A 12,187-nucleotide genomic window follows, 5' to 3' on the forward strand; every position below is an offset into this window, starting at 1 on the left:
GTGATACCACCAGCTTGAATGTCTAATTGGATAATCCCTCTGAACTTTGTAAATCATTAACAACACGAGGCTTCTGAGCGCCTTTGTGCTGTGAGGAAGCTCTCAGGTAATATCACAAGGTGGTTCGTTTTCATAATGGTCGCCCCTAACATGCACACATTATCTGATCTGAATCTGATCAAGGGATGTCAGTTTCAGTTAATTTTGCTTTCCATATGCTGACAATCATTAACTGGTAACTAACCATGAATTTCAAAGGAGAAAAAAAAGACATGAAATACAACATGACCTTTCCTTTTAATGTGGGGTTCCACTGCAGGGTTTTTCATACTTTTATTGATTTGTGGTGGACCACTACAAGTAAAACATCTGCCACCACAAACAGATTTTTGAAGCTGGACCTTTCATTAGGAGGACTATTGGAATATACTGTTTACTGGTTACTAATTTAGTACTTGGGTCAGAGACAACACAGCAGAATGTCAGGAGCATTTAAGGTGAAACCCACCCATTCATTCTGTAGGGTCTTAATGTTTGCTTTCATTAACAAACAGCTGCTTCTCTCATCCATCCATGTGATCTGATAAGCTGTCAACGGACCCGCAATAACCTCTGAATTTAGAGAAAGGCCACATAATGATACAACAGGGCACAAAGGCATGTGAAATGTTTTGTGATATAAAGACCAAAAGATGGGCACTATGTTTTCCCAGCAACGCTGTCGGGTCGCAACTGCGTTATTAGCTGTAATCACAGAATGAGTGGGACTGCTAGTTATCTAGCTCCCATCAGACCAAAATGGTGTGCAGTGCAGTGAACTCAGCAGTAGAAAAATTAACCTACAGACCAACACTGGTCAAAAATATTATTGGCGATTAACAGCTAACCATTTACACCCCTATAATTATCCATTTTGTCTGCAGCATACTGGAGTCAGAGAGGAAATCGCATTTGGTTACAACTTTTTAGCTAAGTAATGGCTACACCATCTCATCTCATCTCCTCTTCCACTCTCTCAGCAGGGATTTAACTGAAGTTGTAATTCAGCAATGTAACTGGGCAGCATTTGTACTAAGCTAAAGGAAATTAGAACCATCTATAATGTCTCTGTCAGCCTTTCTCAACCCACAACTCTTCCTTTTCTGCCTATCATTGTATCAGTAACTGAAATCGGTTTCCTATTGGGAGGATGGACGATTGTGGTTGGAAAACATGCCAGGAGTGGATGGTGGGACTTGACAGGCCCAAGCTGTCATATGTGATATCACTGGAACAGAGGGAAGCCTGGGGTGGCGCAAAAAGAGGGCAGGCCAAACCTCTTAAAGAGTAATTTTCACTTTAGCGAGCAAGCCTAATTGATTTTTTTCATCTCTCTTACTCTCTGCGGTTTCCTGTTGTTTTCATTGCTGCTGTCTTCTTCCTTAATGGGCTTTTGCATAGCAGCCATGACTGTGACAGCTTCAAATCTGGCACTTACATATTCTATTTCATCCCTCACATCTAATGGGTGAATTTCTGGGACAGTGAACTGAACAACTCCTCTCTCCTCGTCTGTGTCTGGGAGGAGAGGATTATCCCCCAGACCTAAAGTGCCCCCAGCTAGCAGCCACTGATAGCATGATGATGATAGGACAGGTTATGTTATCACCACTACTCAAACACTCTGAGGCCTGACCTGCCTGTAATACGCAAACATTATTCACTCATTTCACTCTGAATATTATTCTGTATAACATTAGATACTGAAGAAGTTGTTTTTCCCACACTAATGAGATATCTGATGGGTGGCATGATGCGAGCACTATGTTAAATGAACCAAGGTCAATGACCCACTCTTCGCTGTAGAGAAGAGACTTAATCATATTTACATAAATTACCCAGCGTTCCAAAACATATTCAAGTTTACTACTCGCACCCCGAGAGATCCGTCGCATATGAGCGCTGAAATATAGATCCCCCTTGCAACGGCTCAGGCACACAGCATATAGGGACATAGTGCATTTGCATTTAAGAATTACCTCTTCCCTCCTGCTCTCTAAACTGCCACTGTGATGAGAATGGGGAGGTTAGTGCAGAATGGATAGGTGGGTGGTAATGAAATTGGAACTGATTCAAATAAGCTCTTAATTTCAGCCTAGCATTTATGAAACATTAATGAAGAGAAGAGAAGATGTGATGCTGTGAAAACTCACTGGCTTGCAAAAAAAGCACATGAGGAGCACAGCGTGAGCTAAAACATGTTGGAAAATGAACAAAGTCTTACGGTAATGGAGCTGACATGCCTCCGATATTACTTTGCTGAATTTTAAACTTATTGCATATTACTCCTCACTATGTAACCTATCATCAAAAAATCAGTGTGACACCAACTGTGTCTCCCTTTCAGGCTGATAGAGGTATGAAATATTGATGCCCACTTCTGCATCCATTCGCAAGAATCCTCCTTAACCAAAAGTGGATATCTGGTGCGTAGGCAGACAGCCCCCACATGTATAGATATGAGGTAATTTTATTGAATGCAGGAGGCTGCACATGCCCTCAGAGTGAGTAACATAAGTGGATTCTGCTATTTGAGGCAAGCTAACCTCCACCTGTTAACACTGCAGGGTTTCAACTGTAATGAGAAGCCGGTGTGCCGTGCTGTGGCCTCACAATCAGCTATCAACCGCACACATCTGTAGTATCGTAGCAGCCATTGTATATTCTCTCCTACAGTCCTGCAGTAATCATGTGTTACAGCTGCAGGAATTTTCAAACAAACCCTCTCGGGGCTAGATAGCTGCAATTTTGAAATGCATGCATTATTGGAATCTGTGAGAATTCATTCATGTAAATACTGTATGCCCAAAAAATTATACTTCATGTACCGTTCTTGCATGTACATCAGCAGATATTTGCACACCGTTATGAGCAATCACACACTCACGCACACATGCTGCAATAAATCAGAAGCCCTGACAGTGAGTGAGATGCGGGCAGAGAAGCAGACAGAGGAAAAGTATCTCCCCCTCAGGCAATGGCAGAATGAAATAGACAGTCAGATGCAGTTGAAAGAAATTGGAGGAGGCTCCGCTGTGGAGACGGCCTCTTTTGTCTTGTTTTAACTCCAGCTCTGGCCTCTGTAGACCTCGGTCGTCTCTCCACCTAACAGCCTTCTGAAGCTGGATTGCCTCAAAGACGCCAGACTAATGATAAGAAAGGTGCTGACTGACAGAGAAAAAAACTGTGCAAGTCAGTGCAGGGACTAGCTGTACACTGACTCACATATATGCACTGATATTAAGAATCATTTTATAATAAGTTAGGAAGAGTGCCAATAAGTTTCACCGTGAGTCATTCATGTGCACAGTAGACTTGCCGAATTATCACTAATGTATGTATGTAATTTGAATAGAAAATGCGAATAGAATATGACTTACTTAGTTTAATTAAATTAAGATGTATCAGTTTTAAAAATGTATGAGTCTCCTTAAAATATCCTGAAAATAATGAAACATAAAAAGAATGTATAATGTCATTGAGATGGTTGTTATTACAGCATATTTAAGTCGCTCACGTAGTCTGTTCACAATTCATTTGGAGTAATCTAAAATTCACTTCCTCTGAGAGTGTGAGGGAGGAAAAGGGAAAGGCAGCGAGAGCAGAGAGAGGAAAGGGAGCGAGGGGGTGGGGTGCCAAGGGATTGGCAGGAGTGACAAGAAGTGACAGTGAGCACATTGGCTTGCAGGGTGGTTGCTACTTTACACTCCAATCACACAGTCCCCCCTGTCCCCTAAGACATTTTAATCTGATCCCCCGACCCAAAGAGACGAGAGTGCAGCACAACACCGCTCAAAAGAAAGCAGGAGAGCGGCATCGAGCCGAGCCTCAAGATTTTATTTCCAGCCTTTTTTCCTTCCACTTATGTGGATGAGTCTTTAATTTTATCACCAAAATGGCTGCTCCTTCTCTCATTACATTTTGCTTTATATGCTGCGTGTGTGTACGTGCAATATGAATGAATGAACACATCGTCCTTTGCCGGGCCTTTGCCTACATGTGTGTGCACTCGCGAGCACTACTTTTGATTGGATTAGTCAGAGAGAGACATCCATCCTCTCAGCCTCACCCCTCCTCAACTGGTTACGGGCTGCATTATCGATCCCGAACAGCTCCATTTCCTCTCTGTGTCCAAACTTATTAGATGCTCTGCTTTCACACAGCGTGGCCTGATCCCTCCCTCTTCCTCTTTTTCTTTGAAACCCCCATTTTCCTCCCATTTGTCTTTGTCTTTCTTCATCCTCCATCGAGCTCTTACTCCATCTCTGTCATGCCGTTGTGTTTTTCATCCCTTTGTGTATTTTCCACCGATGTTCTTGTCTTATCTTAATCTGCACCCATTTCTGCTTATTTTCTCCCTCTGATTCTTCTATCCTCCATCTCTCTCGTCTCCAGTCTTTGCTGCTGTGAGCGCCACCTCTGTCAATCACTGCCTTTTGATTTTTCTCTCCCTCTGTTGCTCGCCAGTTGATACTAAAATTAGACTGTGAGTGATTTTGAGCGCTTGGAGGGATCAATTGCCATTAATTGCCTTTGGGGAAGAGTAACTTTTGACAGGGTTGCAGGAGAGAAAAAGAATGCAATGGAGAAATTTTGACTTTGCAGCTAATGTATGGTGACAGAATGGGCACAACTAATCATGATATGGAATGTATTAAACAGTCTTTTTTTTTCCTCCAAACACTTTCTACAACACTTTCAAGTATTAGATAAATGTATTGGTTATGAAGTGTTTTATAAGGGTGGAACGCTTCTCAGATTACTGTTGATACATGCTGGCAGAAAAAACATCTCTTTTCTGCCCTCATGCATTTTGAAAAGCCTGCTTAATAGCAACGTGGATAAACAACACTAGACAGAAGCAACCAGTTTCATCTCTCGGTCTAATATATATGTGTCTCTGTGTTTCTGCAGGCTCTGTATCCAAGCCCAGAGGAGGGCTGGCAGATCTACAGCTCGGCGCAGGACGCAGATGGGAAGTGTATCTGTACCGTGGTCGCACCGGCCCAGAACATGTGTAACCGCGACCCACGCAGTAGGCAGCTTCGCCAGCTCATGGAGAAGGTGACAGCTGTCAATAACACACTCACTTTGAGACAGAACTGTTACCCACGCAGACACGCAAAAAACTGCCACGTCGCACTGCGCTCGTGTCTCACACAGTCTGTCACATACAGGCTGCTGAAGTGAATAGTTGCACTTCTTTTACCCCCACAGTTACAGTTGATCAGTTATGCAGGAGAATATCACGCCAATTAGAAGACATTGTTAGTGAAACTAGCAACAGAGCTGTCTCAAGTGAATGTAGCATGAATTGCCTTAAAGGGATAGTTGAGATTTTTGTGCGGTTGTATACGTATCCATAGATAGTACTGCATACAGTAGATTTCACTTAAAGCAGTCCAAGTTTGGAGAAGGAGGCTGGAGTCAGACATGGAAGCTGTGCAACTTTATGCTGTGGATGGGGTCTGCGACAAAATGGGTTTTAGCCACCTAAATAAAATCCCATTAAAAGAAAACCACTATCAGTTTAAGTGTGTGCTATATTTGGAATATTTTCACTGGTTTATCTTAATGTCTGACAGTGATTTCCAATGGGAAATGAGGCTGGTGTATAAATCTCTTCAATGACAGACTCCATTGAGAAAAACAGTGATTTAACATTTTTGAACACAAGAGTCTCTGGTCTACTGCTGCCTCAATCAGTTACTTTGTTTGTGTTATTGTGTTATTGTGTGATTTGGGGGTTTTAAGTGCTTAGTTTATATTCATCAGTCACACAATAACACAAACTATCTAACCAATTGAGGAAGCTCTAAACTAGCAGCTCCTGTGTTCAGAAAACTAAAATTACTGTTTTTCTCTATGGAGTCTGGTGGGTTTGAAGCGCGCATAGACAGAGAACTAAAGTTGAGAACTATCTGATATGCAGAGGTGTCTTCATATCACATATTTATATATCAACAACAGTAAGAATATCATCATGCCTGATCATTTCTTTGTATGTTTGTTGTTGTTGTTTTGTTTGTCCTGTCTTGCTTACATTTCTGTTTTCATTTACCCCCATGTATGTGTTTCCCTTCAATACTCTGCTTTTGTTATTGTACTGCCCTTTTGCATTCACTAATAAAAATATACATCAATGAAATGATTTTTTTTAAACAAAGGGCTCTCTGATGAAGAGGTTAAGTGGTGAAAATACTCTTATTATAGCATACACTAATATTGATTTCTTAGGGTTGGACTGTTTAAGGTTGCTAAAATATGTTTTTGTTGCAGACCCCCATCCACAGCAGTAGATGGTTTAACTTCTGTCTCAGACTCCACCTTACTTCTCCACACTGGGGGAGTGCAGACTGACATCCGCTGTATATAATACACTGACTTCAGATCAGAACCTCATACAGTCCCACTTCAATCTGAGTTATCTCTTTCATAAGAGAAATGCCCCAAACTTACCCATAGAATTAAATTCATTGAGGCCTAGCCTTCTAATTTTCCTTTCATAAAACTATTAAATAAGAATTTAGAAAATTAACTGTTTTACAAACCACTGAAGATGGCAAATGCTTTGTTTGCATTGTTGCAAAGTAAATGCTGCATACACTAAATCTGTTTACTCGGACTTGTGCTCATTCTGTCTTCCTCTAATTGAGTAATATAAGTCAACACTCTTTTTAGTGAATACTTGTGTCATGTATGACAAGCAAATAAATGTGTATACACTCACAACCCTCAAGTGTACTACACTGTTTCAGCATCTAGACAATATATTTATGTTTTATTTGCATGGAGTATTATTGACCCACAGTGCAGTGCATGCAAATGTAATTTCCTGTTAGTGGCTAGAGCACAAACACACACACAGGAATCAGGACTAAGAGTGCAGGCAGGACATCTACTTACAAATGATCTACAGCTGTTTGACTCTTCCAATCTGCAACTGCATTGATTGGTGGTTTGCAGGTTGGCGTCTTTCCATTTTTATCCACTTGTCTTTTCCTAACTAAAACCCTAAGAAATAATGTTTAACAGCTTCCACTTGCTTGATGGGCCGTGGCAGCTCATTCACAGCTGAGCTGTTGTTTTTTTGGGAGGGGTTTTGTGGACACTTAAAAGCAGTCAATGAAGGCGAGGGTGGATCCACCAAGCGGGTAAAAGCCTGGGAGCAGAGAGGGAGAAAAGAGCGAGTGAGACGGGGGGAGCTGACATTGATGTGGTCTTGTGAGGAGAGATGGAGGTAAATTGAGATGCTGAATAGGCTCTGAGGTCCTGGTGGATCAATGAGACACCTGAATTCACATATTGCATTCATTCTCATTGAAGTTTGCCTTCTCCCCTGACAGTCTCTGTCTGCTGCTGTTTCAAGCACACGTTCATGCAGACAAAATCCACACTCACGCACACTTTAAAAGAAGCATATTCTAACAAAGGAGGCATATTCTGGCTGAGAAAGACACAAAGCAATCCAGGGTGTTTGTGCTCACCTAGATATGTGAAAGTATGGATGCACTGTTTTTATAGAAATTGTTATATACTGTATGTACATGTGTAAGGAATACTGTTTCTGCATGTTTTTATGCAGAATCAAAATACAGTTCATACAGTTTGTTATGTGTTCAGTGACTGACATGCTCTATGCTTTCTAGAGAGCATAGAGAGGTGCAGACTGAATTCCTTACAACTCAAGAGTACCAACAAACTTAAGGTTGTCAAAAGTATGGATACTTAGACCACATGTTAAAAACAATATGATTTCTATTATGCATTCAATCTATCGGAGGCATAACTTTGGTTTAAAAGGTCAGTCAAAGAATCTGAGCACTTTATGTTGCTGCACCTACACAGGTTAGCCCTAACATATAGACAACACTAAATAAGAGCACTGATGTTTTCTATATGAATTAATAAACCAATTAAACTCAACAAACTGCTGCTGAGGAAAAATATGAAGAGTTCAACCAACGCTCTATTCACTGCCTGACAAAAACCACCAAATTCAGAGAGGGGACACAGAATGATCACAAAGGGAGACATACACAAACACAAACAGAAAGTTTGCTGCTTAAGGGCACCCCTCACTCTTCGATTAGCGCCACACACAAAATCTAATTCTGGAGGAAACAATGCACCTACATGTTCGTCTTCATTCTCAGGTTAATACAGTAACATTAGTAATTATGCTTTTCTTATTTTAAGGGGTGTTCATTGGTATTTACTGCTTATTTTTCTTTTGACTTTTCCTGAGCTGTCAACATTGCAAGGTTATCTTGTTTACTGCAACTGTGGTTTCCCTGTTGGCAAAGAGAAACATAATGTTTGGGCGGGTGACTTATAATTCAGGTGAAAATCAGGTTATCTGGTTGCCTATTTCTCTGTGAAAATCAGTTAAACCGTAGAGCTCATCTATTTAAAAAAAAAACTCAGTTGGAATAATTTTTAAGTGTACAATGTTATGTATTGAGTCTTTGTCAGAGATGCGTACATTTAAACTCAAATTTTTGAGGGCATAGTTTGTGTTTCCCTTATGATTTGATACACAAAGTAAAACTTCAGAAATTACGACAGAGAGAAACAATCGCCTCTCTGACACACTCTCAACAGAAACTGAATATTACAAGCTTTGCAAATATATTATTTATCATTGAATTGGACTGAGTTACAGTGTGGGTGTTCATTTTATTGTCTCTGCCCACCTCTGTACATGCACGCTGCTTGTAAGACGCCAGTTATCCGAGCCAAGTGCTCCCGTCAAATACAGTCCACAGCCCCGCCTAATGAGGACACCTGGGGTCAGCACTATTTGAGCTGCATACACACTACGTGTCTGTGTGTATGTGCACATAATAACACATCCTCATTTGAACCCAGAGCATGTGTGGGAATTATTTGAGCGGACCAGATTCACAAAGGCTCTCCCTGACACAGAAAGCCAAGGTTGCACTAACAATGTCAAAACCACCCTCTGTTCAAAGAATGTAAAGTAGCCTTGTGGAAAAGCCTCTATTCAGCTTTCTGCAAAAGCAGACAAAGTACCATCCAGAGCAGAGCTGACCCTGAAGGACGGTGGTGTGAAAATGCTTGCGGCGCTGGCTGTAGAGCACCTCAACCCCCTTTGACCTCTCTGTCCGACTAAGTTGAGATGAGATAAAATGAGATAGAAGGGCACAGTCAGGCATGCATACACACAAAGACACTTTGAGACTTGGTACATAGTGAGTCATTACTCGGGACACCTGCAACTAATTGGATTCTGGGAAGTTTGAGGGTGGGGAGCGTCATTTACGGCCACAGGAAAGCCTGAAATGCCGGATCTGTGCATGTGTGTGTGTGTGCAGATACGTTATCACAGCTCAGAGGACGGAGCAGTCCCAATTGCCTGGAGGATGGAGACACTGCATTTGTTTAGACGCCAGGCTGGTGGAGCAGTTTACTGTTACACATTTCTCCAACTATTCCATCTGCAGAGCTGTCAAATAAGTTTTTAATTGGTGTAGAAAATATATTCTGACCAAATATTTCCCTGGCCAGTTCATGAAGCATGTGGGAGATGAGCTGGGTGTCGAAAAAAGTAGGCTGGACGCGGAGTAATTGAGTGGGCTGTCAAAGTGTAGGCAAGCAAGGCATTTGGTGCTAAACAGACTTTATGTCAAACTGTGACCTTTGAGAGTTGGGACTGTTTTTGTTTTTGTTAGGAGTGATTTGAATAAATAGCTTTTTTGCGCTCTGAGTTTTAGCGGTGCGTGTCTATGTGGGTGGGTGTCTGTTTGTGTGGGTAGTTGGACATATGCACACGTGATCCACCTATATGCACCAGAGCCTTGCAACATTTGTCAATGTTCAGATGATTGTTGGCCAGTTTAGTGCAACGTGCAGGAGATGAGGGGGTGTATGAAACAGTAGGCCGGTTATGCAGCAGCAGAGTGGGCTGTCAAAGAGTGAGCAAGCCGAGTACTTAGTAAAAATTAAACATAGTGCAGAACTGAGATTCAATAAACACCTACTTGACAGCAGGTTTACACCTCCATGAGACTTATTTTGTTTGCATTATACTTTGTATGTATTCATTAACTTGCGTACACTGTCATTATGGTACTGCAGGCCAGCTACCCCTCTGTTCTGATAGCTGTGGGAGGTCAGGTATTTGTATACTAACTGGGTACCTGTTGATTTTTATTGCATAATTTATTAATGTGTTTTGTACTTGTCGGTATTGTCATAGAAATTCTGGACTGGAATTCTGAAGTGTGCTGCTTTTTAAAGCTTTTAAACTTTCATCTTGGTTGTTGTTTCTTTTTGTTTCTTATTCTTTGCATTTGCTCATTGTTTGTTGCCTGTTAATTTTGTTTTTACATATATTTAGTTCTGAGGGGATTCAAGACCATTTTAAAAGACTATAACTTGTCCTCATGGATAACGCTATACTCTGAAGACGTTTAAGTCCATGCTCATGTGCCAAAGCACATATTGTAGTTAGGTTTAATTGTCACACTCATGCATCTTTTTATTCATTTTGAGTCCAAAGCTCAAGCTTTTAATTTATAGTTCAATCCACATACTGGTATCCAGGCATTGCCAGACCAATTTGCAAATGTGAATTAATCTGGAACCTCGCAGTTCATTTTTCATTTCCAAGGGGCATTAGCAATGGCCGTAGACCAAAATGCCTCAGGACAGATCTATACCTAGTCAGAGTGACAAAACATATGATGTGTGCAAGGGGCAATTGTAAAAATACTAAAGCAGTGGTTCCCAACTGGTAGGTGGTGGTCCAAAAGGGGCTCTATTTTGAATGGACAGCATGTGACTCATGAACATGTAAAGTTTGTTAAAAACATACTTTATTTTGAAGTACAGTAAATTTCCGGCACATAGAAGTGCCGTTTCTGTTTATTCTTGCAAGTGTTTTTTTTTTTTCGTGGTCAAAGCCAATATGTTGCTTATATTTTGTGAAATAAATCATAATGTGTGGACCTTGAACTAATGACTAAAGAGAAGTCTGGACGTTGTAAGTGGACCCGTTGTGAACCACTGGACGAAAGCATGCAGAGATGAGCTGTGTTAGTGTAGCATCACTATATCTGTGAAGTGTTGCCATTTGTGCCATCAGAAGTTTGAAATATTACTTTAACATAGAGTTTCACATCAGCCTCAACAATCTTGTTTTCAAAAGTGCCTCTACTGCGCTCCTCTTAACCAAGCAAGATTAATGCTCGCTGTCATGTCTGCAGCACAAGTGTGCGCAAGCCAAAAATGAGATCATAACATATTTTGCACAAAGGCTCTGCAAGTTGTCAGTCATCGTTGAATCCTGCCCAAATATTAGATAAATAGTTGTGATCAGCCCGACCCAGTTCAGGCTGGCTGGAAATCTGTCCTCCAGACACATCTGCTAGAGCAAATAAAATATGAGGTTACAGATTCGTCTGGTTCCCACATGGAGGACGACTGGGGGACTAGGGCTGAACAATGAATCAGAAACAAGCTGACAGGATGTAAGAATCCAATTATTAAATAACAAAAGTTGTGATTAAAAGCATACAACCAGGCTGGGAAGACCTGGCCCATGGGCTTCACCTAGACACACACGCTGCCCTAAACCTTGTATGGAGATAAGAGGAGATAAAGAGGAAAACTTGTAAAATGTCACATGCAAGTCCTGATGCTCGCAGTACTAGTGTTTGTAAATAGTCATGTCTGTGTTGAAGAGCAGTCCATCTATGTATAATGTATTATATATCTTTCTTAAGTACATAGAACATAAAAGTGCTCTCACTTTAATTCAATTCTACTGAAGTATTAAGTGAAAGTTGGTGAGCAAAAGTGTACTGGGTTACATTTTTAAAAGGAGGGTAACAAAATACACTGCATTATAGTAAAGCAGCATCGCCACAGAGCCTTTATGTCCAAACCAACATCAAATTCCATTTCTTTATGAAGGCATTTTGCAGCCTGTGAATACAGCTGATTAGCAATTATAAATATGCAACAGCCTTCCTCTGTACAGCCTTGCTAGAATTCACCAGAAAAAGAGGACAAAACTCCACAAATATGACTAAATAAAAGTCTAAGGACACCACGGCGGGTGGAACAAGCATTAATAACTCGAATAAAAGACACAGTGTGCCACTTCTCATACAATCAACAG

At 41.1% G+C, this 12,187-nt stretch overlaps 1 protein-coding gene and 1 long non-coding RNA gene across 3 annotated transcripts in view; one reads left to right on the forward strand and one right to left on the reverse strand.

Moving 5' to 3' along the window:
• olfm2a (olfactomedin 2a) overlaps positions 1–12,187 on the forward strand; it is a 57,837-nt gene that overhangs the window by 37,262 nt on the left and 8,388 nt on the right. For both annotated transcript variants that reach the window (XM_042505254.2, XM_042505253.2), the window contains exon 2: positions 4,954–5,103. In XM_042505254.2, the coding sequence (XP_042361188.1) occupies positions 4,954–5,103 (150 nt within the window). The remainder of the gene's footprint in view (positions 1–4,953; positions 5,104–12,187) is intronic.
• The window catches only part of LOC148186468 (uncharacterized), a 72,116-nt gene that overhangs the window by 6,626 nt on the left and 53,303 nt on the right, over positions 1–12,187 (reverse strand). The gene's annotated exons all lie outside the window — the stretch shown is intronic.

This window comes from Plectropomus leopardus, chromosome 18, assembly GCF_026936395.1.
Source record: "Plectropomus leopardus strain MGB_pleo_1.0 chromosome 18, ASM2693639v1, whole genome shotgun sequence".
In the NCBI taxonomy this organism is placed as follows: Eukaryota; Metazoa; Chordata; class Actinopteri; order Perciformes; family Serranidae; genus Plectropomus; species Plectropomus leopardus.